The sequence below is a fragment of the Zophobas morio genome, unplaced genomic scaffold (assembly GCF_036711695.1).
Source record: "Zophobas morio isolate AGI-343-1 ecotype UQ-CSIRO unplaced genomic scaffold, CSIRO_AGI_Zmor_V1 ptg000579l, whole genome shotgun sequence".
Taxonomy (NCBI): domain Eukaryota; kingdom Metazoa; phylum Arthropoda; class Insecta; order Coleoptera; family Tenebrionidae; genus Zophobas; species Zophobas morio.
In genome coordinates this window covers 39,619-65,657 of record NW_026972682.1, presented here as the reverse complement: position 1 = coordinate 65,657, position 26,039 = coordinate 39,619, and the positions used below count along the sequence as shown (strand labels likewise).

General features: G+C 36.7%; 6 protein-coding genes across 8 annotated transcripts; 3 read left to right on the top strand and 3 right to left on the bottom strand.

Annotated features, from left to right (window-relative positions):
* Window positions 1–945: 945 nt before the first annotated feature.
* LOC135121422 (cystathionine beta-synthase-like) lies at window positions 946–13,238 on the top strand. Its single transcript, XM_064045743.1, has 16 exons — window positions 946–985; window positions 1,061–1,413; window positions 1,874–1,892; window positions 11,079–11,168; window positions 11,281–11,326; window positions 11,388–11,467; window positions 11,521–11,609; window positions 11,662–11,769; window positions 11,828–11,954; window positions 12,017–12,078; window positions 12,133–12,277; window positions 12,346–12,396; window positions 12,455–12,610; window positions 12,668–12,894; window positions 12,950–13,066; window positions 13,128–13,238. Exons 1-16 carry the CDS (start codon window positions 946–948, stop codon window positions 13,236–13,238), a joined length of 1,821 nt encoding a protein of 606 aa, XP_063901813.1.
* On the bottom strand, window positions 5,601–7,399 carry LOC135121417 (lysosomal acid phosphatase-like). Its single transcript, XM_064045738.1, has 6 exons — window positions 7,291–7,399; window positions 7,066–7,236; window positions 6,934–7,009; window positions 6,823–6,874; window positions 6,505–6,756; window positions 5,601–6,449 (listed from the first exon to the last, which is right to left on the bottom strand). The coding sequence occupies exons 2-6, from the start codon at window positions 7,196–7,198 to the stop codon at window positions 5,601–5,603; spliced, it is 1,362 nt and encodes a 453-aa protein (XP_063901808.1). The 5' UTR covers window positions 7,199–7,236; window positions 7,291–7,399.
* Window positions 13,087–15,062, bottom strand: LOC135121416 (peptidyl-prolyl cis-trans isomerase-like). 2 transcript variants are annotated; one of them, XM_064045737.1, is made up of 12 exons: window positions 15,020–15,062; window positions 14,849–14,947; window positions 14,556–14,659; window positions 14,358–14,498; window positions 14,189–14,290; window positions 13,964–14,135; window positions 13,849–13,893; window positions 13,709–13,784; window positions 13,605–13,645; window positions 13,413–13,544; window positions 13,295–13,361; window positions 13,087–13,234 (listed from the first exon to the last, which is right to left on the bottom strand). In XM_064045737.1, exons 1-10 carry the CDS (start codon window positions 15,045–15,047, stop codon window positions 13,450–13,452), a joined length of 903 nt encoding a protein of 300 aa, XP_063901807.1. In that variant the 5' UTR covers window positions 15,048–15,062; the 3' UTR covers window positions 13,087–13,234; window positions 13,295–13,361; window positions 13,413–13,449. The 2 variants fall into 2 exon arrangements, with proteins under 2 accessions (XP_063901807.1, XP_063901805.1); XM_064045735.1 differs by having other exon boundaries at window positions 13,413–13,645.
* A 142-nt stretch (window positions 15,063–15,204) lies between these two features.
* On the top strand, window positions 15,205–17,135 carry LOC135121421 (replication factor C subunit 4-like). The gene is made up of 10 exons (XM_064045742.1): window positions 15,205–15,282; window positions 15,366–15,444; window positions 15,526–15,605; window positions 15,661–15,777; window positions 15,880–16,014; window positions 16,151–16,271; window positions 16,327–16,452; window positions 16,711–16,836; window positions 16,901–16,975; window positions 17,043–17,135. The coding sequence occupies exons 1-10, from the start codon at window positions 15,206–15,208 to the stop codon at window positions 17,133–17,135; spliced, it is 1,029 nt and encodes a 342-aa protein (XP_063901812.1). The 5' UTR covers window position 15,205.
* Window positions 17,136–17,157: 22 nt separating this feature from the next.
* LOC135121419 (zinc finger protein ZPR1-like) lies at window positions 17,158–19,246 on the bottom strand. Its single transcript, XM_064045739.1, has 13 exons — window positions 19,086–19,246; window positions 18,849–19,007; window positions 18,641–18,796; window positions 18,548–18,590; window positions 18,348–18,491; window positions 18,189–18,289; window positions 18,025–18,132; window positions 17,880–17,963; window positions 17,715–17,825; window positions 17,568–17,657; window positions 17,403–17,510; window positions 17,275–17,346; window positions 17,158–17,219 (listed from the first exon to the last, which is right to left on the bottom strand). Exons 1-13 carry the CDS (start codon window positions 19,194–19,196, stop codon window positions 17,208–17,210), a joined length of 1,299 nt encoding a protein of 432 aa, XP_063901809.1. The 5' UTR covers window positions 19,197–19,246; the 3' UTR covers window positions 17,158–17,207.
* A 2,534-nt stretch (window positions 19,247–21,780) lies between these two features.
* On the top strand, window positions 21,781–23,752 carry LOC135121420 (regulator of nonsense transcripts 3A-like). 2 transcript variants are annotated; one of them, XM_064045741.1, is made up of 9 exons: window positions 21,781–21,845; window positions 22,202–22,429; window positions 22,482–22,588; window positions 22,705–22,797; window positions 22,848–22,892; window positions 22,948–23,172; window positions 23,229–23,272; window positions 23,334–23,417; window positions 23,471–23,752. In XM_064045741.1, exons 2-9 carry the CDS (start codon window positions 22,203–22,205, stop codon window positions 23,603–23,605), a joined length of 960 nt encoding a protein of 319 aa, XP_063901811.1. In that variant the 5' UTR covers window positions 21,781–21,845; window position 22,202; the 3' UTR covers window positions 23,606–23,752. The 2 variants fall into 2 exon arrangements, with proteins under 2 accessions (XP_063901811.1, XP_063901810.1); XM_064045740.1 differs by having other exon boundaries at window positions 23,331–23,417.
* The last annotated feature ends 2,287 nt before the right edge of the window (window positions 23,753–26,039 follow it).

Below are 26,039 nucleotides of genomic sequence, written 5' to 3'. Positions count from 1 at the left end.
CTCCTCTACTTTATTTTAATTTTTCACCTTTTCTTCTCTTCTCTTTCCAGTTCCTTTCCAAGGATACCTTTATAAGTTTATCAGACTCGACGCTATTATGACCTTCTTCGACCCCCCTCTAATTAACTATATATTTTAAGTTAAGCTGTATAATAGTAATTTAGCTAACTTTTATTGTGTGCATTAAAATTTAATTTTTTTAATTAATGTAAAACGTCTCTATTTTTATATTACGGACTACACAGCGTATTAATAATAGTCAAAAATATAAACCTTTGAATTTAATGCTACGGTTATAAGCAAATATGCCACAAAACAGCATTGATTTAAAGATAGAATTTAGTAATTATGGAATAATACTATTTAACTGTATGCTTTTACAATGGCGTTCAATACAGTGCATTTTAATTATAAAAAGGTTAATTTAAAGCTCTGTAACCTACGACGTTGCACTACAGAAGAAGCCATTTTCTTAAGATAGATACTCCCAAGTTAGCTCGTTTATAAATAATATTATATATAATATATGCAGTTGTAAGGCTTCTAAAAATTCATCGTTGCTATTAAATTTATCATCTGACATTTAATATCTTCTAAACGTAGGTAAGATGAAACTATTTTTAGTTTTTCCGTTTCCAAAAGTGGTAGTTACCATTTACTTTCTTTCTATTTTAGGGATATAATTTTTGTTTATGGTTTGAACAATTAAATTTAGCATCAAGTTATGTCTAAATAGAAAATTTCGGTTAATATCTTACTAATTAAAGCTAAAGAGACCGAAATTTTTATCAGACCATAAGCCAGGTACGGGAACAGCTACTATATTTGATACTATTAGTATTAACTAAGGCTTATAGTGTTTCTTTGTTTATGTTTTAAAGACATTTTACTTTTCTAAGTTTAAAAAAACAGTGAATATTTTCCAATTATTTAATAAAATTAAACATGTCTACTTCTTCCAGTGCACTAAACCAAGAAAGTGGAAGTAAAAAATCTTCCTCTAACCATAGGTTTTGGGTTATGATCTTACTTTTTATTGTGTTAGTGGTGTTAATTGTAGGTTTAACTACTGCACTAACTATTGTTACCGTAAAATATGCTAGAAGTAAATCACCACAACTTTCTAGAAGAAAATCTGCCTCCCTCTTACAAGGCGATATTCCCAATAATAATAAATCCTTTACCGGAAATTATCTTCCTACTATGGACGATAATAATATTGAAACGAAAGCATTAAAAAAAATATCAAAAGATATTGATGAAGTAAATAATAAAGATCATTATAAAAGAAAACAACAAGCTATATCAGCAATAAGATATGGTTTAAAAAAGTCGCAGGATAGTAACCGTGCTAAAAAGGAAGCGCTTTTATCAGCCAAACGCTATTCCGGATACCTTAAAGATGACGATTCTGTAAATAACAATTATATAAATAATCGAGTTAAGAAAAATTTCTTTCTAGCATCTAAGCGTTATCATAAAAATTATAAAAGTGACATAAAAAAAAATTTTAATATGCAAAATGTTAATCGTAAGGAAAAAAAAGAAGTCATGGATGCGAAACATAATTTTCGTAGTAATGATCCCGGATACAGCACTTATAGCGATAATAAAAGACGAAACATATTCGCTAAGCATATACATGAATTGAGAGGGTCTGTCACTGAAAACCGTAAGAAAAAAGAAGAAGTGATGCATGCAAAACGTTATGATCATAAAAACATAAGTGATAAACCCGAGTACATTTCTAATCGCGAAGAAAAAAAAGAATTTATATCCACTAAGCATATTGAAAAGTTTAGTAAACAGCATACTAATGAGCCTAAACTTTTGGCTACCTTAGATCAACATAATTATAATAGGTCTGTCAAAGCTAACCGTGCCCAAAAAGAGTTTATTTTAAGTATAAAACGTTTTTATAAACATCAGGACAAGGTTTATTCAACAAGTAATGATGGCGACGTTATGTCTTGGAGTAAACCAACGCCCTACAAGTTAAATGTGCTTAACAATAAAGGTTTAAATGATGCAGTTGACTTAGATTTATTCAGCTATAGCTCTGGAGATGGGAAAATAGCCATTGAAGAAAAACACTTCGGTTTAATTAATGAAAAACACTGTTCAGCTGTAGAAAAAAACAGAGCAGGGATTTGTGTTCCTAGGGAAAAGTTTTTTTACGAAGTTAATCAAACAAACACATTAAAATTACTTGACTTTAAATTCAATGAATCCGATTCTTTGGCAGCACTTATATGGCAACTACCCTTAAACCAACAAATTTACAGTTTTATAGATAGCAGCAATATAACAGTGGTTTATAATGATGAGCTTGCGAAACATGTATTAAAAGTTTCTACCAGGTATATTAGTAATAACAATGTGAAGCCTAAAGAACTTTTAGAGCATTATGACTCAAAAATCTCTCAAATTTTGGGGTTCAAGGATGATACCATGACCTACATGTGGTGGTTTAAGATTAATGAAGAATTGCATGCAAATGATAACTTTTTTCATATCTTTCAACTAAAATCAATCAATGACATTACTGAAAGGCCTCTTATCACATTTACAATTAAAAGGGAAAACAATGGCCATCGTTACTTTAGTTTTATAGAATTAAACAAAATGTACGTCCTGGGATTAATTGAGAAGTTTAAATATAAATGGGTTCAAGCTTATGTGGAAATTAATTTTTCAAACTCTGGCTATCTTAAATTTGACTTCCGTGACATTTATGATAAACAAATATTTACATTTAATGATAAACAAGAAATGTACTATGATCAATTTGCATACAGTTTAGCTATACCAGAGGAATTTGTAAGGTATAATACTTTTATCGCTTGGCATTATTCCATTACTTTTTATTTAAATTAGGCCTTCTTGGGGAGTTTACGAGTCGTTCAATGAGCAACAAATGACTAAAGATAGTGTTAATATATCATACTCCAGTATAGAAGTTTACAAAAGAACGGAGGCAAGCTTAACGGAAAATTCCTTGAATATAATGATGAATCAGAATTTTTCTTGCTCTATGTGTCATGTACATGCCAAATGCGTAGATAATGCTAAATGTATTTGCAAATATAATTTGATCGGCGATGGAATTAGCGAATGTTCTTGCCCTAAAGATCAAAAAATGAGTAACTTACGATGCTACGATCTGGACTTTTTTAATTATGAACTCGATAGCAGTATTTATTATCAAAGCATAAGGACAGAATTTCCAGAGGGGTCTAACCCTTACCAAATACTTTCGAAGTATCCTTTCAAAACTAAGGAAAACTTTTGGAAAGATTACAACAATCATCATTTATCGATTATTTACGATGATGATCTGCAAAAACCCGTATTAAAAATGACCGTAAATCATAGTTTAAACTCCTATATACAACCATATAACCAAGAATTCAGCATCAAAATCTTAAGTACAGCTAATAATGATACAACAATATTAGCCGCGGAAGGCGACACCATGATATACCTTTTTTGGTTTAAAGTTAGCAGACTTACACATTTGTCTCAAAATATTTTTGACATATTTCAAATCGTAGCAACTCAAGAGGACACAGGACAAGATGACTTACCAATATTTGCTTTTTCACTTAATCAGTTTAACGGTGAAAACCATCTGTTTTACAGAAGGTTTGACTCAATGTACGATTTAGGACCATTAAATAATTATCATGATGCGTGGGTTCAGGCATATGTTGAGGTAAGTATGTAGACCTCAGCACAGTTAGTAATCTTTTTTAACGATCTAAACTACCAAGATTAAATATGAAAAAGACGGCTACATAAAATTTGATTTAAAAGACATGGAAGGGAACAGACTATTGGAACTTGTAGATGATTTAAGCTTTGTTGATAACCACGTCAACTGCTGGGAAGATAATTATCGTTCTATAAGGTTATATTGATTTCTTATCATGAAGGCTGCAGTTGCATTATATTAATTATTTTTAGACCTCGATGGGGGATATACAAGATCCAAAGCAGAGAGCGAAAGTTCGACGAACTAGAAGAAGTTTATTATACAGACTTAACAGTATACAAAAAGTTTCGAGATGACAGTCCCTTGCTCCCGGAAGATTGTAGAGTATCAGATTGGTTCCATGGGCCTTGTGAATTTAAATGTGGAAGGGGCACAGTCAAAGGGTTTCGAAACGTAACTAGAACTATCATTAGACCTGCGAGTCGAGGTGGGGAGCCCTGCCCGGACCTGCTAAAACGAACAGAGGAGTGTGAAGGAAGGTGTCTCACTATTGACTGCGAAGTTACTGAATGGGTTACAGGATCCTGCAAAGCGCACTGCGGTACAGGAACTGTAAATGGAACAGTAGTTTCTGAACGAACAATAACGACCTACCCTTCTAACGACGGTGCTTTATGTCCTGAATTAACTAAAAAGGAAGCTTGCGTACATCGGTGCCCTGAACTTGCAATACTATCAGAAAAAAAGGACTGCTCTAAATGCCATAGCCTAGCCTCTTGTGAAACTTCTGGATGCCAGTGTGTAAATAATTTAATAGGAGATGGAGTAAAGTTCTGTGGTTGTAATGAAACCAGCAAACTAAAAGAGGATCATTGTGTCACCCTATTTACTTTTAACTATGACATCTCAACTACTGATTTCAAGCAAGGCATTCACGCTACATTTCCCAAAGCTTCCAACCCTTATAAAGTTTTATATAAATACCCATGGAATAATGAAGTAGAAGAACACCCAGGCCACGTTTACGACCACTTGCAAGTTGTGTGGGATCCACAAATAAGAAAACAAGTGCTTAACGTTATAATGCACCGGGATCTAGACGGGGATGGTAGCGGAGACCTAAAAGATAGACAGCGAACTGAGTTTAAGGCTTCCGAAAAATCAGCTGAAAGGATTATTGCTTTAAAAGATGAAACTATGGTATACATGTGGTGGTTTAAAATAAACGGAAATGTAAAAGCAAGCAAAAACTTTTTTCATATATTTCAGCTTAAAGTTGTAGGTGACGTGGATGGGACGCCCATGTTTACTTTAACAATTGAACAAAAATCAAACGCCGACAAATTTTACTATACGGATTTTGGTAACTTTCATGAACTTGGGCCCATGTCCGCTTTTTCAGGGAAGTGGATTCAAGCTTACGTGGAAGTTAAGTACTCTTCCAGTAACGGTTATACAAAGTTTAATCTAAAAGATATTATGGGTAAAAATCTAATTGATACGAAAGGTGAAGAATTTTATACAATAAAGCGGCAGAACAGGTGGATTAAGGGTTCAAAGCTTGTGCGAACAAAATGGGGCATCTACAGAAGCAAAATTACAAAAAAATTGTATAATTCGGAAGATGTGCTCGCCGTAACGGATCTGACTATTTACAAAAAAAGATAAACTTTTTAATTTCTAGTTTTAAAAAGTGTGCCATATAAGAAAATACTGGAAACTAACAAAGGTATAAATAATACAATTTGTTAAACTTTATTATAGCCAATAAAGTATAAGGACTGGCAAGTCTGTCCATATTAAAGGTACAATCAATATAGGATATGTAAATATTTTCCAAGTTCATGAAAACTTTCTGTAGTGGAAACTCTTCGTAGGATTTTAGTTAAATTAAATTATTTTCCCAACTTTCTTCCGATTCTCCCACAAGGTCGTCATTGTAAGGGTGAATGTTTTTATTTTTTTTGAAAAAATAATAACCAATTAAAGCCCCTAAGCCTACACTCAGTAGTATAGCAAGCAATATAGTCACCACTTCCCACTTGTTAATACTATAAACTCGAGAAGAATAGTCTTCCTTCGTGTCGTTTTCGCCTGGGTTTCTATCATTCTGACACTCAGCACTAATATTAGTAGGAGTTATTTTATCTAAATAGTCTCTAACGACTTCCCAAGGACACAAATGATGCGAGTTTTGGATAGAAAACTTTCCGCAAAAAGGAAAAGGAGTTTCTACACCGTTGTAAATTAGCCTAAGGAAAAAGTTTGGTTCAGTTTTTAAATTATCTTCCTCGTACAACTCAAACTGTAATAACGAAGAGTATCTCGGCCAGTTCTGCTGGGAAAAACCAAAGGCGATCAAGATGGACAGGAGGCCCAAGTCGTGACCGCTATACTCAGCAAATTTGTGAAATGAAAGGTTCCTAGAAATACTCTGGTGGTACTCTACATCATTAGAATTGGTATCTTTCCCTGTGTTATTGATAGAGAATCGCTGTTTGGCCTGCATTACGGCTATATCCCAGCGATCTTTCCACTCTTTAAGTAAAATCCCTATGGAAACTCGAGACTTTTTTTCTAAAGTAGGGTACGTGCCGTTGAGCGCTGTAGTCTCGGCGTAAATAAAGCTCATTTTTTCTATAAAGTCCTTTTCCAGCTCTAAATTTTCTTTGGTAAGCGGAGTTTCATAGCCGTGACATTTATGCATGATCATACAATCCCAAAGGTGGTCTAACTGCGTTAAATATATTAATAAATTAATTATAATATAAAGTTTTATGAAAACACACGTTCTCTGAAAAAGTTCCAAATTGTCTATGCAATATTATAGAAAAGTTTTTGCGCTGAGCATCCAGCTGCTTCTTTTTAGGGCTAACAGACTGTTCAAACTCTTCCGAATAACTTCTGGATTTCGCGCAGAAATCATAACCCCAAATGGGATCAAGCTCAAGTGCTTGCGTGTTGAATTCCAGTGCGCTCAAGTTGTCTATAGGGTACATCCCATTAATAAGTGCTTGAAGTGATTGAATAACACGGGGCACCTTATCCCAGTGGGCGCAGAAGTAAATAGAACAAAGTTAAAGTGTAATTGTACAGTAAAAAAGTACAGTGTCTGCCCGCAAGTACAATTCGGAATTCAAGGGAGTGGACGAAAGAAAACTAGAGCAGAAAAATAATTAAAAAAAAAAAGAGTAGCACTGAAAACTTGCAACAGTTACCCGGATTCCACATAAGAACTCCGCAGCATTTTACCGTTTTCTGTCTGCATTTCGTAGCCCTTAGAGGTAAGTTGCCCTATTTTAAGCTAAAATTACTATATAATAACAATAACCCTATATCGCACATCCTACCAGGGTAACAGTTTTTATATGGAAATGAGTCTCTGTTATCATAACGTTGTAAGTACGCTCTTGTAGGAGAAACGTCGCTTTCGTTTAAAAGTACAAAACCCACTTTTAACTTGCAATCAAAGTCAGTCTCCATTGAATCTTCTTCCCAACACTTTCCGCCTTCAGTTGTTACTTATATAATTATCTTTTAAAGTTAAAAAAAGATTGAGTATAAAAACTATAAACCTCTGTCTCCATGCCTGTGGAAAATAGTGACCTGTGTCAAGGAAAGACCTGGCACCAAAGGCACAGGATTAGGAGCATAACTAAAGTTGCACTGTGAAGGAATGTATTTTAAACTAAAGCACTTCCATACCATAAAATATATAAATAAGAGAAACATTATACTAAATTAGTCGCACTTGACTAGAAGCCATAAATAAAAAAACACGGTGCACTGGCATGCCCGAGATGTGGAGAGGTAGGCATGAGGTTAGAAATTTTGTGCCTTCCTAATTCTCCTAAACTTAAGCGGTGCGGTTTGTTTTATTATTATATTATAGCTAATAACTTAAAATGACTAAGTAAAAAAGGAATGCTCTGCTAAATTTTGTGTTTCCAAAGATTAAAAATTATTATTACCATCATAACTTTTACCTTGTTGCTTGCAACTGCCTGATTTTTACTTTTAAAAACATTTAATAATAATTCCGAGAAGGCTTACTTTTGTAGTATTATTATAAAGTATATAAGTGAAAAACTGTATTTCGTTAGTAGGAGAACTTATGCAAGTACACATATTGTTCTATATCTAGTAAATTTGTCTCTCTTCTATTTTTATTTTGACCGTATATGCATCGACACATGCAGTGATAGCCTTTTTTAATGGGGATCGCGCCCAGCAAATTTTAACAACCCTTTATTTTGTAAGCCTGATTTTTAAATTTGAAAGCGATTACGGTATCAAATTCCCAAGGTCTCTTTTTCGAGGGCTAGGCTTGCTTTTAAAAAGAAAAACCTAATGATATTACACTGGAATTATGGAGGACAGTAGTTTCCTATTATAAAAACCTATGATGTAGTTTTTGAAAAATAACAAAGAGAAGTAAATGGTATTTAATAAACTCTGCAGGAGAAAGAGAGATGTTAGCTGCTCTTCCGAAAAACAAAAGATTGCTTTATTGAGTAAAAGGAAGTCATGTGATGAAATAATATTTTTTTTAAAAAAAAATACTTTTTAATAGTTCTTATATTTGTAAAAGGACTAAAATATAATTTTCTTCGAAGTAAGCATTGCTCGATTGTATACACTCCTTTAACTTAAAACAGGTCACCGGTATGTAAACTATCTAAATTTGAAGAGCGAAAGCCCAAAAATAGTTGAACGTGCTAGCATAACAAATAGATATCTGGCCTTTCACTATAAAATAAATCTCTAACACTACAATTATGAATGTAGTACCTGCTCTTGACAGAAGCATATAGCTTTTAATTAAAAAAAAAAAAAAAAAAAAAGATTGAATAGCTTAATTGAATTTATTTACTAAGGGCGTTCTACAGGTGCTCGATCGAGTTGACAACTTCGAATACCCGAGCTCTCACACCAGGTTTTTAGCCTTCCACAAAGTGCAAGTAAAATTATCGTCTTAACATGTGCCCTTTACGTTCAATTTAAAACCCCCACTTAGCTTTCAATCGACGTGGGGGGCTGAGGTGCGTCGCGTGGAAGGCAGTACTGTGCACCGTCCCACAACCCGTAAGTGAGTTCTTCCGCTAGTAGGCGATTAGCGCGTCAAGCTTTCCATGCAGAGGGGGCGACGGCATCATTTTTTAAAGAGTGTGGGTCAGCAGTTCAGTCCGTAGTTCGTAGTGGTGTATTCATTGCGCACAAACCACCGCGCGTTTGTGGAAAGGCGCAGCAGTTGGTCTGTTGCACTTGAAGCGATGAGGTTATCGCCGATACGTCGTAGGCCCAGGCAGGAGATGTATATGCCATAATCGACCGAAATGCACAGCACATAAAGGCTTCGCTTATTGTACAAGGAAAGTTTACTTTTGCAGTGTAATAAAGGATATAGGACCTGGGTTGCTGCCTTGAGCTTCGCCGCCAAGTAATTTACGTGTGGACGCCAAGTCAACCAAGAATCAATAGTGGCCTCCCGGTATTTTACCTGAAAATACCACGGAATTTCCATGCCGTTAAAAGTTAACGGAGGCAACAGCGCATGGTGTTTCTTCGTTATAAGAAGCGCCTTGCTCTTTGCTGCATTAAGGGAGAGGTCCCATTGACGAAGTCAGCTAGCAAGCGTTTACAAGATAAAATTGTAAGTGCTGGCATAGTAAAACGGGTGACTTGGACGAAAAATAAAATCATCGTATTATTTGGCGTAAATGGCGACCCGCGTGTGAGGGTGAACCGGAAGAAGAATGTCGCTAGTATAGAGTGCGAATAACAGCGGTGATAAAAGAGAGTCTTGCGGAACCCCTGCTGTAAGATAGCGAGGCGAACGCCAGTGAAGCGCCTACTCGCACGTTGAAGACCGGCAGGTTAGGTACGGCTTGAGAACTTCTTGAAGGCCGCGCGGTACCGCCAAAGCATGTAGCTCGCATGATAACAGGCCACCATGTCATACTCGGCAAAAGCCTTCGCCTTCTCAACATCGAAAAAGACAGCGCCAGAGGCTTTTTTAGAAATTAAAGGCTCTGATCGTCCACTCGGTTAGGCGAAGAATATGTTGTTGGGTCGTTGAGTGTCCCTTGTGAAATCCAAAAATGAAGCTCTGGTAAAATTCCACTAGCGTTCACAACCGCCTTCAAAGGATTAAGTATAACTACTTTAACTATCTTACCGGTTGTCGCCAAAAGGCTGACGGGTCGATAGTTGTGAGGCACTGACGCCATTTGCGTCGTCTGTGGTAGCACCACGACCACCGCCATTTCCCCACGCCAGGGGAAATAGCCGAAGGCCAACACCGAGTTGACGAGACCGTACAGATGATTCATAGCAGCCTCTGGCAATTGCCTTAACAGCCGGATTAGTGATGCCGTCAGAGCCGGGAGCCTCTCGCTTCGGTAGTAAATTGATAATTGATTTGTTCTCGTCTGTGTTAGACAGGTCAAATAGATCACTGGAAATAAGATTAGGCACAAGGGGAGCGTTGTCTACGGTTGAAGGGGTGGATGGCGAACACTGGGCAGCTAGATGATCAGCAAAAAGTTTTCGCTTTATCTTCATCGCTTTCGGCTACTGTATCGCTGTTGTGAAGTGGTGGTCGAATCGAACGTCCGCGATTTCGAACTCGCTTAACAAATTTCCAAAAAGAGGCGCGACCGACGTCACCGACTTCCGATCCTTCGTTTAATTTGTTATCCCATTGGCAGTTTATATGTGCCTCCAGCTTTTTCCTGATGTGCCAATGAAGGAGGTTTTAGCACAAGTATTTTGTCTTCTGCGCGTTGGAAGGCCGTGACTACTCGGATGAGTTGCCAACGCTCGCATATTAATGCCTTTAATTCCTCAGGGAAGCCGTTAGGGGCGGTACACAAACTTCACTTGTCGTTCGCTGCTTTGCTGTGGGCTTCTTTCATCGCGCGTTAGCTAAACTGAATTCAACTACGTCATGCGTTATAAGCTTTTTCTGTAAAGTAATTAAGAAAGTAAAATTACTGATTGGAGAGATACAACCACTAAAATGGAAAGCAATAATTTCCTACTTGTGCTATATAAGACAAGCTTTTCATGGTTTTATTACTATATAAATCACCTCTCAACCACAAAAGACAGAAATGTGATGATTATCAATAGTTTTATAAACAACTAAATTCTCGATTTTTTTTTTTTCAGCACTCTATCTACCCTTCCCTTTTAAGATAGCATTTAGTGTCCAATAATCCCTATGTGAACATAAGATCTGGTCTTGCTATTATTAATATGGAAGACAGCAGAAAAAAACTGTTCATTACTTATTAACCTCGATAATACCAGTTTTTCGTGGCTAACTACAAATAACATTATAGACCTTTAAATAACAAAGTTCTTTCCAGCGTACTGGAATATATTGGTAACACTCCCATGATTCGTTGCGGAAATATAATTAAAGAGTATGGACTACAATGCGAACTCTGTAATTAACTCTTCCTTCTTATTATTTTTAAATATGATATATAAATATTAAATAAATAAAGTATATAGCTAGTTTCCTTTCATTTATTTCTATTTTATAAACTTTTATAAAGATGCCAAGTGCGAATTTTTCAGTTGTGGTGGCTCGGTTAAGGATAGGTGAGATGGAAAAACTCTTTTTGATAAGTACATCCTTGATAGTACGGCCCTAAAATTATAGGATTTCGATTAGAATGTTCGAAGAAGCTGAGAAATCTAATATAATTAAGCCTGGATACACCATAATTGAACCCACATCGGGTCCACTTTTCTCTTCCTTTTCCTCAATTGCCAACATGCTTAACTTTAAAAAGGTAACACGGGGATCGGACTTGCTCTCTGTGCTGCCGTTAAAGGATACCGCTGCATTATGTGTATGCCTGAGAAAGTGAGCGATGAGAAGGCAATTTAAGCGCCACTAATTTTTTTGTTTTACAGAACAATTATCTTAGTAGGTCGACGTGTTGAAAGCTCTCGATGCGAAAATTATCCGAACCCCCACAGAAGTTCCATCCGAATCTCCGGATTCGCATATAGGCGTTGCTCAGAGCCTTAATCGTGAAGTAGTAACTAAATTTGGTTACTTTAATCTCGAAGCAGTAACTATAAACTTATCACAAGATAAAGAATTCGTGTATATTAAACCAATATGAGAATCAGTATAATCCTATTGTGCACTATGAAGAAACTGCAGAAGAAATTTTAAGTCAGTGCGGTGGAAGGGTAGATATGTTCGTCGCTGGCGCAGGTGCATCGCTAACAAATAATACCAACATTAGTTATTCATTACATTTTTCTTCTACATAAAAGGAACAGGAGGCACTATTACGGGGGTTGCCAAAAAACTGAAAGAAATAAATCAGAACGTCAAGGTAAGCCGTCATTGTGTATATACCTATTTCCAACTTGTATTTTACTCATCCCAGATTGTTGGTGTTGATCCTGTAGGCTCTGTTCTTTCACAACCGGACCCCACGAACGCCAAGAAAGGTAACTGGCTAGTCGAGGGCATTGGATACGATTTTGTCCCAAAAACGCTGAATCGAAGCGTGATAGACTCGTGGATTAAGAGTACATATAAACTCCTGACAAAATGTCATGGTTTACTGGGTTTTTATGAGCTTATAACTTTTCCGCAGCCGACGACAAAACTTCTTTTGAAATGGCACGCAAACTAATAAAATTGGAAGGTAACCAGCTTCCACCGATCAGGGAAAAAAAAACTACTTGTACTACCATGCTTAAAAGGCCTACTTTGCGGAGGTTCTAGTGGTGCCGCTATGGCCGCAGCAATCAAGGCTGCAAGAGAGCTCAAAGAGGGTCAGATTTGCGTCGTGGTACTGCCAGACGGACTACGGAACTATATGAGCAAATTTTTGAAAGACGAATGGATGGAACTACACGGTTCATTTCCGATCACTCCCATGCGGTGTGTAGCCTAAAACTAAACGGCGCCAGCAGGATTTTTAGAAAGTTCGCCTAAAGCTTCCGAAAACTACTACAACGGCGGCACTATAGGCAGTTTGAAGCTAGAGAGAACAGAACGGATCAGAAATGGTCAGCAGAAAGGAACCCAAGGATTTTGCTTAATTCTAATATATAACTTAGATGCCACGTGCAAGGAAGCTTGCGAAGCCTTGGCGAAGGTAGACACCGAGTGGCTGCCAGTTGTGGATACCTCCAATAAGGTCTTATTATACAATTCCCTAACCAAGCCAAGCACCACGTCCAACAGAGCTGTAGGTGGTGGGGATTGCTGCTACTGATATACTCCTCAGCAACTTTAAAAGCGGACGACTGACAGATGCGTCTCCTGTAGGCCGCCTTCAGGAGCTATCTTCTCTGGGACAAAAAGTGCAGGTAGCGCGCTTTGGTGCTACTTTTTGTTTGACTTACAAGACTTTTTTAAAAAACTTCTAAGAACGTCAAGTTGAGCACAAAGCTTTCTAAAGTTGACAAACTCCTGCAAAAAAAGTATTTCTGCTGCGTAACTGATGACCACACGCAAGAAGTAAACCACAGAATTCCCTAAAAAAAAAAAAAAAATTATTAACTCTCTCAACGCTCTTTATAATCCAGCTACTTTACAAGGTAACAATGAATGATCTGCTTCAATATGTCCTAAGGAGCAGAGATGCGCACTGATCACCGCCCTCTAATTGCTTGAGCTTCAGTGACAAACAGCCAACAATAAAGTTTGTTTTACGTTGTTGGCGAGTCCGCCAGACAGCATCAACCTTTACTCAGCTGTTTTCCCCGCAATCGACTATCGTCACTCTTTTCATGGGTCTTCCGGTTTTGCTGCCAACCTCCTCCATTTTCTTAACCACCTCCATCCCTTGTAAGCAGAACCAATAGGAAACCTCCTCCTGGCCCATGTGGTGGTTATTCAACTTACCCTCGACGACCTTTCCAAACACCACGTGCTTTCCATCGAGCCTGGTAACCGATGTTTAGTGTCAAGGCTACTATTTAAAAGCCGTCGGGGTCGCGCATAAGTACCACTCCGTTTTTGCGGTGCAGATAAAAAATTGCGATTTGTTAGTATTGGGGCCGGAATTCGCCATCGAAAGGACCCCTTTACACGCCCAACCGAGTTAGCTGGAGAGAGGAGAGGCAGAAGGTACCAGGCCGAAGCCAACCTGCTCCGGTGTGTTTCAGCTGAAAATTTTCGTCCTCAAAGGGGCCTATAGAAAAGCAGGCATTTCACTCAATTTAATATAAATAGCCAATTCAAAAGAAAGCAGTGTTTCGTGCCGTTATAAATTGAGTTCCCGCCGGTGCCGTCCTCGTGTGTAAAATCACCGCCTTGCACCATAAATTGCGGGATGATGCGGTGGAAGATACTTCCCCTGTAGCCAAACCCTCGAGCGTGCGTGCACAGCTGCCGGAAATTCTCTGCTGTTCGCGGTACGACGTCTTTTCGCAGCTGTCAATTATAAAGTTCATTGTAGGAATCCAGAACGAAACTGGCCGACTTGCCTCTATTTTGATTCTTCCTATAGGAACCGAGGCAATCGCAATGTCTAAGTAAACCAACGGATTGCCTTTACTCCCAGTCATCTCGACCGAGGTTAGGTCTTCCTTTAGAACGTGGTAAAGCACAGCAGCGCTTAGTAAAAAGTCTGCTAGGAAAAATTTTTATTAAGACTTGAGCTACTGAGTCAGTAGTTTCTTCGCTTGCAGCCTGGCCCTCTCCCGTTCCTCTACCAAACCTTTTCAGCCAGCTTTCTTCTGTCCAAATGGGACGCATGGAACCTTCTTTGATGATTTGCGGCTTCGCAACGTTAACCTTAAAACAAAAAATAACTTAGCTGTTGATGTATTAGAAAAAGATTATAAATCAAGCTCGTATAGTATGGCCCAGTAGCTCAGAATCATTCATGTTATCAATAGCAGCGGAAGCGTCTTCCACAGTAAAAAATTCAACAAATGCAAAGCCCCGATGCTTTCCTATTACAAAATAATAGTACTTCCTTAACTCTAAAAGCAAAAGCTGATAAATAATTGCACTAAAAAAAAAAAGTTGCTAAAAAATATAAAGAACCTAAGACCAGCATATACACTAACAATATAATAGTAAAAATAAAGGTCTATGCTAACTCTGTCCAAGTAACAAGGTCAACCTCAAACAATATAAACCTGTTTCATAATCTATAGGGATAATAATGTCAAATATTTCTCCAAAAGGGATAAAAGCGGCATGTAAGATTTCCTTCGTAACCTCTTGATCTAAACCACCTAAGGGTGGATGTTGTGATATTATTGACAAACATCTAAACATTTTAAAGTAGAATATCATTTAAAACATACCAACATATAAAATCTTCTTATTAGACATAAGTATTAATAATGTAGTAAAAAAATGAAAAAAAAAAAAAAGTAGAAATTTTTATAGGCGACTCGGAGATTAGTGCAAAGTGTCTGTGAGCAGGCTTTGGGGGTGTACTTTTCGGTGCATGCGACATACTACTACTAGGCTCTCTTGTAAGTACTGCGATGTCCCCTTCTTTTATTAAAAGTATACCAAATAGTGCTAAGGTTGGTGGTATTTCCCAGCCATGGGTAGAAAAATAGTAAGCTATTTTGTTAATAATAAGTTTTATTAAACGGTACTCTAAAAATCCTTTTTATTAAATCTTTGTTTTTTATAACTTAGCAGACCTAAGACCATCGATGAGGTTGTCTCCCAAGAAGAAGTAGTGGCTTCTCTAAGTGCTGCTGTCAAAGTTGGAAATGTATGATAAGCTTTCATCTTTCTTCGTCTTATGAATTTTGTTTTTTATGAAGGACGATTTCTTTTTCAACTTTTCTTCCAGCTTCCTCATCTTTTATTTTATGGGCCCCCCGGAACCGGAAAAACTTCCACTATTCTAGCTCTCTCTCATCAAATATTTGGGTTTTTCACAGTATTCATTATAAGAATTTTTATCTTTAATAATGATAATATCAAGCCCTGAACTATATAAAGAACGGGTTTTAGAATTAAATGCTTCGGATGAGCGCGGAATCGATGTAGTTCGCGAGAAAGTAAAAAAATTTGCGCAATCTCTTGTCTCGGTGAGCAAAACGTAGTTAGTTCTTACTTTTATAATTACTTCTTATTTTCACCTTCCTTATTTTTATAATATAGTTTCGTAATATATTTTCATAAAATTAAATTATTTTTCAAGCGCACCGCTATTTAAAGTTGTGATTCTGGACGAAGCGGATTCGATGACGAAGGATGCCCAGGCGGCCTTACGCCGTACAATGGAGGTCTACTCTAAGATGACCCGATTTTGCCTTATATGCAATTATGTTACCAGGTTCATCAAAATTAGTAATCTATAAGTGAAATAAGAACCTTTTGCTTTTTTACTGTACTAAAGTTTTAACGATTATACTTGTTACTGCGTGGCTTAATCTTTGAGATAACTTAATTAATTATTTATAACTTTTTAGAATCATTGAGCCGTTAACGTCCCGCTGTGCAAAGTTTCGATTTAAACCTCTACCCTATAGCTTAATGGAAGAGCATATCAAAATGATTGCAGAGCAGGAAGCCATTTCCCTTGGGGACAACGTGAAATTTGTTCGTTATAACTTTTCTCTAAATTTTAATTTTTTTTAATTTAAAGATGATCGAGACGCTAATTAAAGTTTCCAGCGGTGATCTACGCAAATGCATTACTCTTTTACAAACTTGTTTTCGCTGGAAAGACCAGGCTGCCATCACAGTTTCCGATGTTCTGTCTGTCGCTGGGGTTTTACTTAAATCTTTTTTAATAATGTTGGAGTTAACTGTGATAAAACACGTGCCATTGCATACCCGTTAACGTGCTCATACCAAGTGTCTATTCACGTGCAATATATCATGTGCTTATTAACACGTGACATAGCACGTGCTTCTACGTCCGTCCCACAAATTGTATATATTCCCGGAATGTATTTACGGGACGATAAACTGATTGCTTTTTCCTTCTTCCTCCCTTGAATATAAATATTTCTCGGCGTAATCGCAGGTCGTCCCGGAAAAAGTGATTCTGGAATTAGTCGAATGTCTCCGGAGCGGCTCTTTTACCAGCGTCTCTGCAAAGGCGAAGGCGTTGATCAACGAGGGCTACTCGGTCACTAGCGTCCTGCAGCAGGTCCATCTGCGCTCCTGTCACTGTGCTCCTAGCTCCGCTGTATAAGCCTTTTTGCTCTGCACAGCTGCACGACTTTTATCTCGCCGACAACTCCTTGACTGATCCGCAAAAGTGTAGCATTTTCCTAAAAATGTCGGAGGTCTGTTTTCGCAGGAGAGAAGAAGATCCTCTTCAGATATAAAATTATTTTAATTTTTTCTAAGCAGGTCGACTGGTGTTTGAACGACGGCGCAGATGAGGAACTACAACTTCGCTCTCTAGGCGCAACCGTCTTGTCTATTCTTGCTGAAGTAGCATGACAAGTTTGAATTTATAATAAACTGAGAAGCGTATGTTTTATTGTTATTGGTAAACAAATTCGCACTTCGACTTTAATCTGTTTCCTGGCGAGTCAAACAATTTAATATTCACGAATTTAATTACAAAAAATGCGCCAACCGTGTAGGAGTCTTCAGTCTTCATACAAGTCAGCCCTAGATCTTCGTCCTGCTCTTTAGTTCTGGTGTACCGCTAAATTAAAGAAAACAATAATGAAAAAACCACGTGAGACGGCTATAAGAAAAAACCTCCACTCTTAAGTGGGAGTCCGTCTCCGGATCGTTGATGCTTTGTATATAACTGTTGCCTGTCGGATCGTCCAGCGTAAGAGTGAAACTTCTTTCGCCTTTCTGCAGCTGCAGCACAAAAAAAAGAAAGCTTTAAAGAAATGTTTTTGGTTATAATTGTATTACACGCTCGAGGTTGCACAGAAACTCGTCGAGCTTTTTCTTGGTTTCAAAAGGCGCGGCGTCGCCGTAAATAAAAGGATTTTCTTGTAGCAGCTGGTGGTGCGCCTACAGTTACCACGTGGGAAAAACCAGAAAAAAGGCTGAAAGAACTTTGTTTCGGATGTCTTCCAGTAACCCCTCGACGGTGGTGAACTTGTCCTCTCCGAAGCCGGTGGCCCGCTCCAGCTGGAGTTCGGGCACAGAAACGGTAGAAAAGCTCGACTAAAGTGCGCTACATCTGCATTATTTCACAAGAAAACCAAGTAGAGCGGATGCCTTAATAACGTCGCGGTTGAGGTCCTCAGCAGAAGCCACCTTGAGAATAAACTTTATGCCGTGCTCAGCAATGATGCCCCCGGCCTGCACAATGACTCCGGTTTGCCAATCAACAAATGAAGAACTGGTCACGTGATGATGGTACCTTTACTTCAGTGGAGCGATAACCGCACTGGTCGCAGCTCATGGCCATGAGGATGACTTCTTTGAAATGGGGGATATCCACTCTCTGGACGTTGATTTTGACATTCGCCTACAGGAGAAGGAGCGCAGGAAAAGGGCGCACACGGCATTGGAGGTATGGAGTACTCGGCAGTTGCTGCAGAGGCTAGACAGCTCATATATATCCTCCACATCCGTTTCGCTGGCGTGCGTTTCTTCCAATTCGTACTGGTATCCCATTGCCTCGACTGAATATCATCGAGTTTTACAGTTGAGGCACACGAAATCATATAATAAGCCGGATACTTTGCACTTTAGTTTGAGGATACTTCTCAAGAGTTAGTTTAGGATCTGCATTAGGGGCGTGAGGATTCTCTATAAAACTGTTGCCCGACGGATCGTCTAGTATAAACATAAAGTCTTTCCCGTTGGCCAGTTCCTTCAATTTTTCTTTCAAATATATATACTGAGACGTCGGCTTTAATCTTATTGATTCATAATAAAACCAATAAAGATGTCAATTTTATCAGCCTCCTCCTGACACTTCTCCTTTAAGGAAGTGAGAAAAGCACGAATACTTACTCAAAGTTATGACTTGCCCTTCTGGCTGGCTGGTCATATTGTAAACCGTAGATGGCTTCCTGAAGAAATCCTTCTATAGTGCTTAGTTTACCAGTGCCTGGTGGTATTTCAAACTCGAGCTCTGGAATTTGTATAGAGGCATACTGACTCTTGGCGACTTGCCTATTTAAATCCTTTAAAATTATATATAGTACTATGTAACATATACAGTCAAAAAAAATAAACCGAAAGATTAACTTCAGTTAAAGTAAACCGGACACCAAATTTTTGCAAGGAACCTCCAGGCATAATCTCATTATTTTCAAAACCGCATGGACATGAAAAAGCCATTAGTATAACGTCCCCAAAATAAGGAATATTGGTACATAGAAGTTTTGTTAGTCCCTATAAAACAAAATGACAAGATTCATTTTTGTTAATTGGTATTCAAGTTAAATTTGTAAATGCAAATAACAGACTAACTTTCTCATGACAACGTACACAGTAACTCTCAATCTCAGTTGGTCTATCTTTCAAAAGTATATCATCGCTTGTTTCCTTGTTTTCAAGTGCAATAGTTTTTTTCATATCCATTTTATAAAATTACAAATTCCGTATTTACATATAATTCGATGTATCAATCTTGTATCTTAGCTCAACACTTCTGCCTATAACGTGCACGTGAGGGGCATTTTCGTCTTCATTATATGGCAATCCTTTAATAATTTTTGACTAAGAAGCGCTAACTTAATTTTGTTTTGAGAGTACGTAAATACTTAAGAGTTTTCTTATTTTTCAGTTGTTGTAAACTAATTTTTATTATAGCCAAATAGTGAAGGGGCGCTATTTAAAAGAAACTTATAAGGGTGGGCCGCAGTTATTTAAAAACTTTATTGAAAACTTTTGCAGTATAGAAAAACTTATTACTTTGATCGAGATTAAACTAACTTTGAAAATTACTATTTCTAAGTTAAATAACTAAAATTCATATGATCTTTGAGATAGTTCGACTGTTGTAAAATCCTTATAAGTTTTAAAAAGAGAGTTTATATCCAAACTGAAACAAAAATATTTATGAAAATATATTTTTTAATAACTTCCATTGTTTATGTAGATCCTGAATTATAAGTTTTACCATGTTAACTTAATTTTAAACCGCTTGCAACCTAATAATTATTAAAAAAAAAAAAGTTTAGACCAGTTATTAAAGTTAGTTAATATAAAAACTACACAGGCTTACAACAATTTTTTTCGCAACAGATAACGAAGGGAAGTATAACCGGAATGATGTTCTGAAGCACCTGCATTGTTCTGTTAACTTCACTAAAAAAAATGTGATATATTTTAAAATTTTTGTTTTCTTACGAGAATTGTAGAAACTTCTGAATTAAATGGGTAAAGTTATAGGTCAATGGTTGTATTTGACTAAATAAAGTTTTTTAACGCAAAATTAAACTGATAACCTAATACTTAAAATTGAACCTTTAAAGGTCCAACTATTTAGAAATATATATCATATACAAGTTTACTAGCCCACCAATGCCGTTAAGCGCGAGAAGCAGGCACCGCACAACCACGTAAATATATAAAAGAAGCTTATTTATACATCTCTGACTGATGTTCCTAGTACTCAATCGTATTAACAACTTCATATACTCGGGCTCTTAAAGAGTTCATCAAACTAATAAAGATAACTTTTAATTTAAACCTTTGACTCAACTTCTTCCCTCCCAAGTTAAGAGTGGATGAAACGCGAATGACGCTATAATATACTATATATCTATATTATATTACATTGCTGTCTATAGTATACAAGTTCTCGAAGGCTTACAGCCTGTGAAATCAGCACATGTCGGTATTTAATAAAAAATTGTTAGCATTTATTGAAATAGTCATTGTAAAAGCGGAAAACCTTTTTATATTACACACTTTATTGGCTAAATATGGGTTTTAAACATTTTTTTACTTATGAAAACATTGCAAGAACTACTGACAGAGTTTTTTAAAATATCTACAAAAAACTCCAATGTAGGTGTTACGTAAAATTAAGCGTTCAAGGTGGCAAAAACCCTATACTTTGTTAAGGATATCCACTGTCACCAGCGAGATAAGGTATGACCTTCCTGATGGTCAAGAGTATCACGTTACCTATCTCCCCTGGGATGTGAAAGATGAACTTTTGATAATTTAGCGAAAATATATATTTATGTTATTCCCTTAAACGTATAATAAATATGGACGAATCGTTTAAAAGAAATGTTAACTTCTAATTTACAGGAGCGTGGCCCCATGTGGTTGTTCATGTCGAAAACAAAGGTTATACCCTTTAATATGTTTAATTGCCTAAAAGAAAAAGTCATTAAACAAACAACTTAATTAGGTAATGGGCGAAATGGTATGCCATTAATCTTTTTTTAGCCCGTACTCCCAGTACTTTCGTGATCTGTATATAAAAATAATCTACTAAGAAGTTCAATAAAAGGATGTGAATAAGATTCTAAGGCACTACTAAGCTCTCTTTTAATGATATAGAAGGGCATTTTTGTATAAAAGTAGAGTGTACGACCACTTTCTAGTTTAATGTTACATTAATTGCGCATTACTTTTGGTACAGCTCTTCTCTTAACATGTCTTGCAGATAATTAGCCTCAGTTCTTAAAAAAAGGAGCACACGTTTTTTAATCTATGTTTCGAATTAGTACTTTTATAATAAAATATGCTGTTTTATTAAGTGACTTGTATAAAAAAATATTATTATCTTATTGTGAGTAACGAAGTGCTGGCTTAACTTAGTTCGTATTCAAAGTTATAAATTTTACTTTACGGAAATTATACCCTAATTTATAATTTCCTGGCTTTAAACCCGGTGTTCGTTATTTGACGTTCGCGGGGTAAATTACTTTTAGTTTACCGAAATATATATTCAAGTAAAGAGTATTTTATTAAACTAAATATCAAGGTAAAAGTGTGCGCAAGGACTTGAAACATTAAAAAGCGACTTTTCTTATTTTTAAGTATGCAACTACTATTTTGCATGGCGGAAAAGTTTAGACCGCACGTTCAAAGGAGAGGAGGTAATCTAGCGGAAACTTTTACATGTGACACAACTCTTATTAGAGTGAAAGCTTAATATAATAAAGTTTTAGTCTTCGACTGGTGTTGTGATGCACTATATTATTTCTGTATTATTTTGCTTTGATGTTATAAATCATGTGTTGAGAAGTTTGTATAACCTACTCTAAAGTACTTCTTCGTCTTTTTGTAAAGATCTTAGGAACGGCGTGTGTACCAAAACTTTTCTCTTTATTAGATGTCTCTGGCGTCTAGTTTACTCGAGATAATATCTTTATTAATCGGCACTTGTTTTTGAGGCATTTTTTCTTGCATAATAAAAACTTTTCTTATTTTAACAAGAATAATGGTTTAAACAATTCGTATCTATTAGTGTCAATATATAGTCAGTCACCAGCTAATATCTAGGTAAAAAGGATAAGTACACCAACATCTTTACTTTCATATATTAGTACTGTAACGTTAGCACAATTTATTAATTTTAAATTTAAATATAAAACTTATAAAAACTTTATTTAATGTTGTAGAATGGATCCAGTGCAACCAAATACCGAAATATGTTATTCTCAAACTTTTGCTAGAAAAGAATTTGCCGAAGTTGTTAGCAAAAACGATGGAAAGGCTGAGCGTAAGGCCAAACTTAAGATAGTCTGGAGACGTTTGCCATCTGTTTTAACTGAAGATGTTCTTATCGAAACTTCGGCTTCTTACGTGAACTCTTTCGACTTTTGCAGATTTGTCACAGCACCTAAATCGTAATTCCCTCTACAAAGTAAACTAGAATTACTTAAACTTTGTTTCATACAGACTCGGAGAAAATAGTTTTTCTCGAATGTACATTTATTTTAAAACTAGTGAAGATGCTCTTAACTTCGGACAAAGTTTCAGGGACCATCTTTTTCGAGATAGCAAAGGTAACTTATCATAGGCAATTTAGCGAATTTTTTAGATTATCAATATTGAAGAAAAGTTTAAACTACACTTTTGTAGCAGTTTTTATTATTTTTTTATATATGTTATCGTTTTTAAGGTAACGAGTACGTTTCTGTGGTTGAGTATGCGCCTTACCAAAGGTTCCCTAAACCAAGGAGAAAGGATCCTCGTGCAAACACGATTGAAAGCGGTATATATTATTATTATTTCTTATTCTTTTGTATAATTTAGTTTATAAAGATGCGGACTATCTAAAATTTGTAGCTACGCTATCCGAAGGAGGAGGTATTTCTTTAATCTAATTTGGTGTGTTGACTTAATTTTTTTTTCCATTATAAAGAAAGTAGACCGGCAGATAAAGAGTCTGAGAAAAAGCTGGACACCTCCACAACGCCACTCCTTGAATATCTAAAAGCGAAGCGCACCTCTAAGCACCGCGACAAACTCTGCAGGCGTTCCGGGCAGGTCAAGGGCGCCAGACTAGGCGACTTGAAAACTATTGTCGAAAAAGAAGAGCCCGACTCGCCCTATTGGAAGCCAGGCTGCTCCACTTCCAATCAGAATGGTGGAATTTTTATTTTTATGCATAGTAAAGTCCTTATTGACTGTACTTGCTTCCAGCGCTTGACGGTATTGGCTCCAGCAGAAAATCTGCAGAGCAGCAGGTGATTTTGAGATTTTTATAGTTTGTCTCTTTTTATACGATGCTTTGCTGCTTTCCAGCAGAATGCTTTGCGGGGAAAGGCATGCGACAGGCCGGGCGAGAAGGAGTCCTCTCGCTACGTACGCAGTTCGCTGTACCACGCTCAAGTAGCTGAGTTTTGCGCTGTTTTCTTTTATTCCAGTGCTATTGGTTCTTGCAGGGGCGGGACTCCCACCAACCTGCCTCGTGCGTGTCTCGGACTCGAGAAGGCGAGTTTTTCAAGGCTCAGTCCATGCAAGCGAGTCTCGTATTGCCTCCACAGCGAAGTTCCAGAGCGTGCGATAGACGAAAGTAGCGATAACACAAGAGACCATTGAGAAGATAATATTTACAGAAATTACAGAACTGCTTTTTTTAATGCAGAGAAGCGCTTATGCGATCGACTTTTGCTTAATAGCGCTGGTTGTAGTAACCTGTGGGCTCCGTGACATATAAAGCACTTGTTACCGCTCTGGTGAGCCACGCTCTCTTTATTAAGGAGGGCCTCGCTTTATAATAAACTGCAATTTTAGCAACCTCCTCAGCGTTGTGTTGTGTATTTTTGGTGCCTTTTGTTATAAATAGTTTAAGAAAAAACGTGGGTTGAAGTTTTTGCAAGCATTTTGTTATTTTTTATAGCCCAACCACAACACGCTTTTTTGTTTCTAAGCGCGTCTATCTGTATTTAAGGTTCCTGTAGAATAGTTAAGTTGCTTATTGCACTGTAGGACACTCTGGGATGGGGCGTGTACTGTAACATATAACAGCTTATAAATAAATTGTTTATAGCTTGCTTGATGGAAGACCTTTAAAAGCAAGAGAGCATCTTTAGAATGTTAAAAATATTGATGGTTTACTGCAATCCTCAGCTCGAAGTATGCATAGGTTTAGCAGTATTCTAGCCTACTAGCCACGCCCAAAAATAAGCCTCGGTTCCTCTTAATGATGTAATATTACTAATTTGCTTCTATATTTGAGTTATTTTCATATTACACCCGATAAGGCTCACCCTTGCATCGTGTAGCTCTGGGTTCTTTGGCTTGACTAACTTTTAGGATTTTTTTTTTATCATTAAATAATTACTAGTAGCTCTTACAACAATTCTTTTTAATAAACATTGGGTCCTTTTAACGACTGTATATGTCGAGCCTGGTATCCACTGAAAAAGTAGTTGTATTCAGTATTAAGTCGTTTCACTTTAAAATTGCAGTGAGCATAAGAAAAAGACATTTCTGCAAGCCCTGTTAGCCCGGATGGTATAATAAAATACAATACTCCGTGGCATACTGCTTGAATGTCCAGAAAAACATAGCGGGTAAACTTTAAACCTTTTTCGTTTTGTCTATAGACTTTGTTATTCTTATACAACAGTTCCTTATTAGTGTTTTTGTAAAACTTAAAAATTATGTGTACATTTTCTTGCCAGCATTAGGAAATTTAACAACAACAAAAAAATGCGTCATTTTATAAATTTTTTTTTAACTCCCGGCTATTAAATAAGCTACAGTCATTAATAGTGAATACTCTACTTGGTTTGTAGATAATATATATAATGTGATGGTCTTAACAAAGAGCACTATGGGTTTTTGAGGCCCCTCGATCAATAGGAAATTTCCAAAACAAACGTTTCTTTACTTTTCTTTTATATACATGCCTCTGTTACAGGAGCTACACTCTTTTTTTAATTACTCAATACGGTGGTAGAACCATTTTGTTCCAAAGGTAAATGGACATATGTCACTACTCCTTATATCTTGAACAGATACTTAGAGAACACAAGTAGGGCAACCTCCTTGATCTTCATGTAATCATCTGAATATTTCGTATATATATGAAAGTTGCATTTTTTGCCCTTACGTATACTTGAAAACGTAGTTGCGACTGACTTTAAATTGAGAAAGGTTTTTTAATTGGTCAGAAATTTATAAATTAAAGCGATATTAAATTGGACTTTACAGTTACTTAAATAAACGTAAAGACTAACATGTGAATGTTTGAATAATATAACATTTACGAAGAAATCATATAATAAAGCAGGGAGCCCTCCTTTACTATTGTATTCCCTTCTACTAGGCCCTTTTTAGTCCCTATAATAAGTGTTGCATATATATGAAATTCTCTTTTCTGAAAAGTTGTAAAGAAACTTCTTCTAGCAGGCAAGCCTACCGAAGTAATTGAGGCGTGTTCTTTGAACAGGAAGGATTTTTCTCCCTACAATTTCATTATAATGCTTTCTTAAGCCGACCCTCATAAATGGTTTGTTTAAAAACTTTTTTTTGGAAAATCTCCCAGGGTTAGTTGTCGAGCAGTATTCTTTCTTGGCAGTCACTTTTTTCTTTAATTAAAATTTTTTTTTCTGTGTCCTGAAATAATGATGCTAATACTGTTATAAGGTATAGGCTTTGCTTGGGTGGTGGACACTCAGATTGAAGGAGAGCCTTGGGGGAGTACCAAAGTTTCTTAAGTATTCATGGCTTATCTGCTTTAGATTTTAAACTTAACATTAAAATGATTTCTATTTTTAATGGCTCACACCCCTTTTTTCCTTTTAAAATAATAGTCATTAATATAAATAGGTATTTTAACACTGTTTCTTCGCTTTCTAATATGGCTCTTTAAGGCAAGGGTCTCGTGACACGCCAAATATAAGTGAGAACCACCTGCATTTAGAAGGTAAAGTTATTTGCAATTTTTCTAGAATTGCAAGTTTTGAATCATTTAAGGTTTATATAAACGGTTTATAGTTGTCT

Coding starts and splice junctions, on each gene's coding strand:
- LOC135121422 (XM_064045743.1), top strand. CDS start 946: ATGTCTACTTCTTCCAGTGCACTAAACCAAGAAAGTGGAA. Junction 11,468..11,520: donor CATAATTGAACCCACATCGG/GTCCACTTTTCT, acceptor AACTTTAAAAAG/GTAACACGGGGATCGGACTT. Junction 12,895..12,949: donor TTGTGGATACCTCCAATAAG/GTCTTATTATAC, acceptor ACAGAGCTGTAG/GTGGTGGGGATTGCTGCTAC.
- LOC135121417 (XM_064045738.1), bottom strand. CDS start 7,198: ATGGAGACTGACTTTGATTGCAAGTTAAAAGTGGGTTTTGTACTTTTA. Junction 6,757..6,822: donor TGTACTTGCGGGCAGACACT/GTACTTTTTTAC, acceptor CACTGGGATAAG/GTGCCCCGTGTTATTCAATC. Junction 6,450..6,504: donor TTGGAACTTTTTCAGAGAAC/GTGTGTTTTCAT, acceptor TATTTAACGCAG/TTAGACCACCTTTGGGATTG.
- LOC135121416 (XM_064045735.1), bottom strand. CDS start 15,047: ATGTCTAATAAGAAGATTTTATATGTTG. Junction 14,948..15,019: donor TAAGAAGATTTTATATGTTG/GTATGTTTTAAA, acceptor ATCCACCCTTAG/GTGGTTTAGATCAAGAGGTT. Junction 13,894..13,963: donor CGGGAACTCAATTTATAACG/GCACGAAACACT, acceptor GCTTTTCTATAG/GCCCCTTTGAGGACGAAAAT.
- LOC135121421 (XM_064045742.1), top strand. CDS start 15,206: ATGTCCCCTTCTTTTATTAAAAGTATACCAAATAGTGCTAAGGTTGGT. Junction 16,837..16,900: donor TCACTAGCGTCCTGCAGCAG/GTCCATCTGCGC, acceptor TGCTCTGCACAG/CTGCACGACTTTTATCTCGC. Junction 16,976..17,042: donor TTTTCCTAAAAATGTCGGAG/GTCTGTTTTCGC, acceptor TTTTCTAAGCAG/GTCGACTGGTGTTTGAACGA.
- LOC135121419 (XM_064045739.1), bottom strand. CDS start 19,196: ATGGATATGAAAAAAACTATTGCACTTGAAAACAAGGAAACAAGCGAT. Junction 18,290..18,347: donor TCCTCAAACTAAAGTGCAAA/GTATCCGGCTTA, acceptor GATGATATTCAG/TCGAGGCAATGGGATACCAG. Junction 18,133..18,188: donor GCCTCTGCAGCAACTGCCGA/GTACTCCATACC, acceptor CTTCTCCTGTAG/GCGAATGTCAAAATCAACGT.
- LOC135121420 (XM_064045740.1), top strand. CDS start 22,203: ATGGATCCAGTGCAACCAAATACCGAAATATGTTATTCTCAAACTTTT. Junction 22,430..22,481: donor TTTGTCACAGCACCTAAATC/GTAATTCCCTCT, acceptor TGTTTCATACAG/ACTCGGAGAAAATAGTTTTT. Junction 22,798..22,847: donor TGCAAACACGATTGAAAGCG/GTATATATTATT, acceptor TAGTTTATAAAG/ATGCGGACTATCTAAAATTT.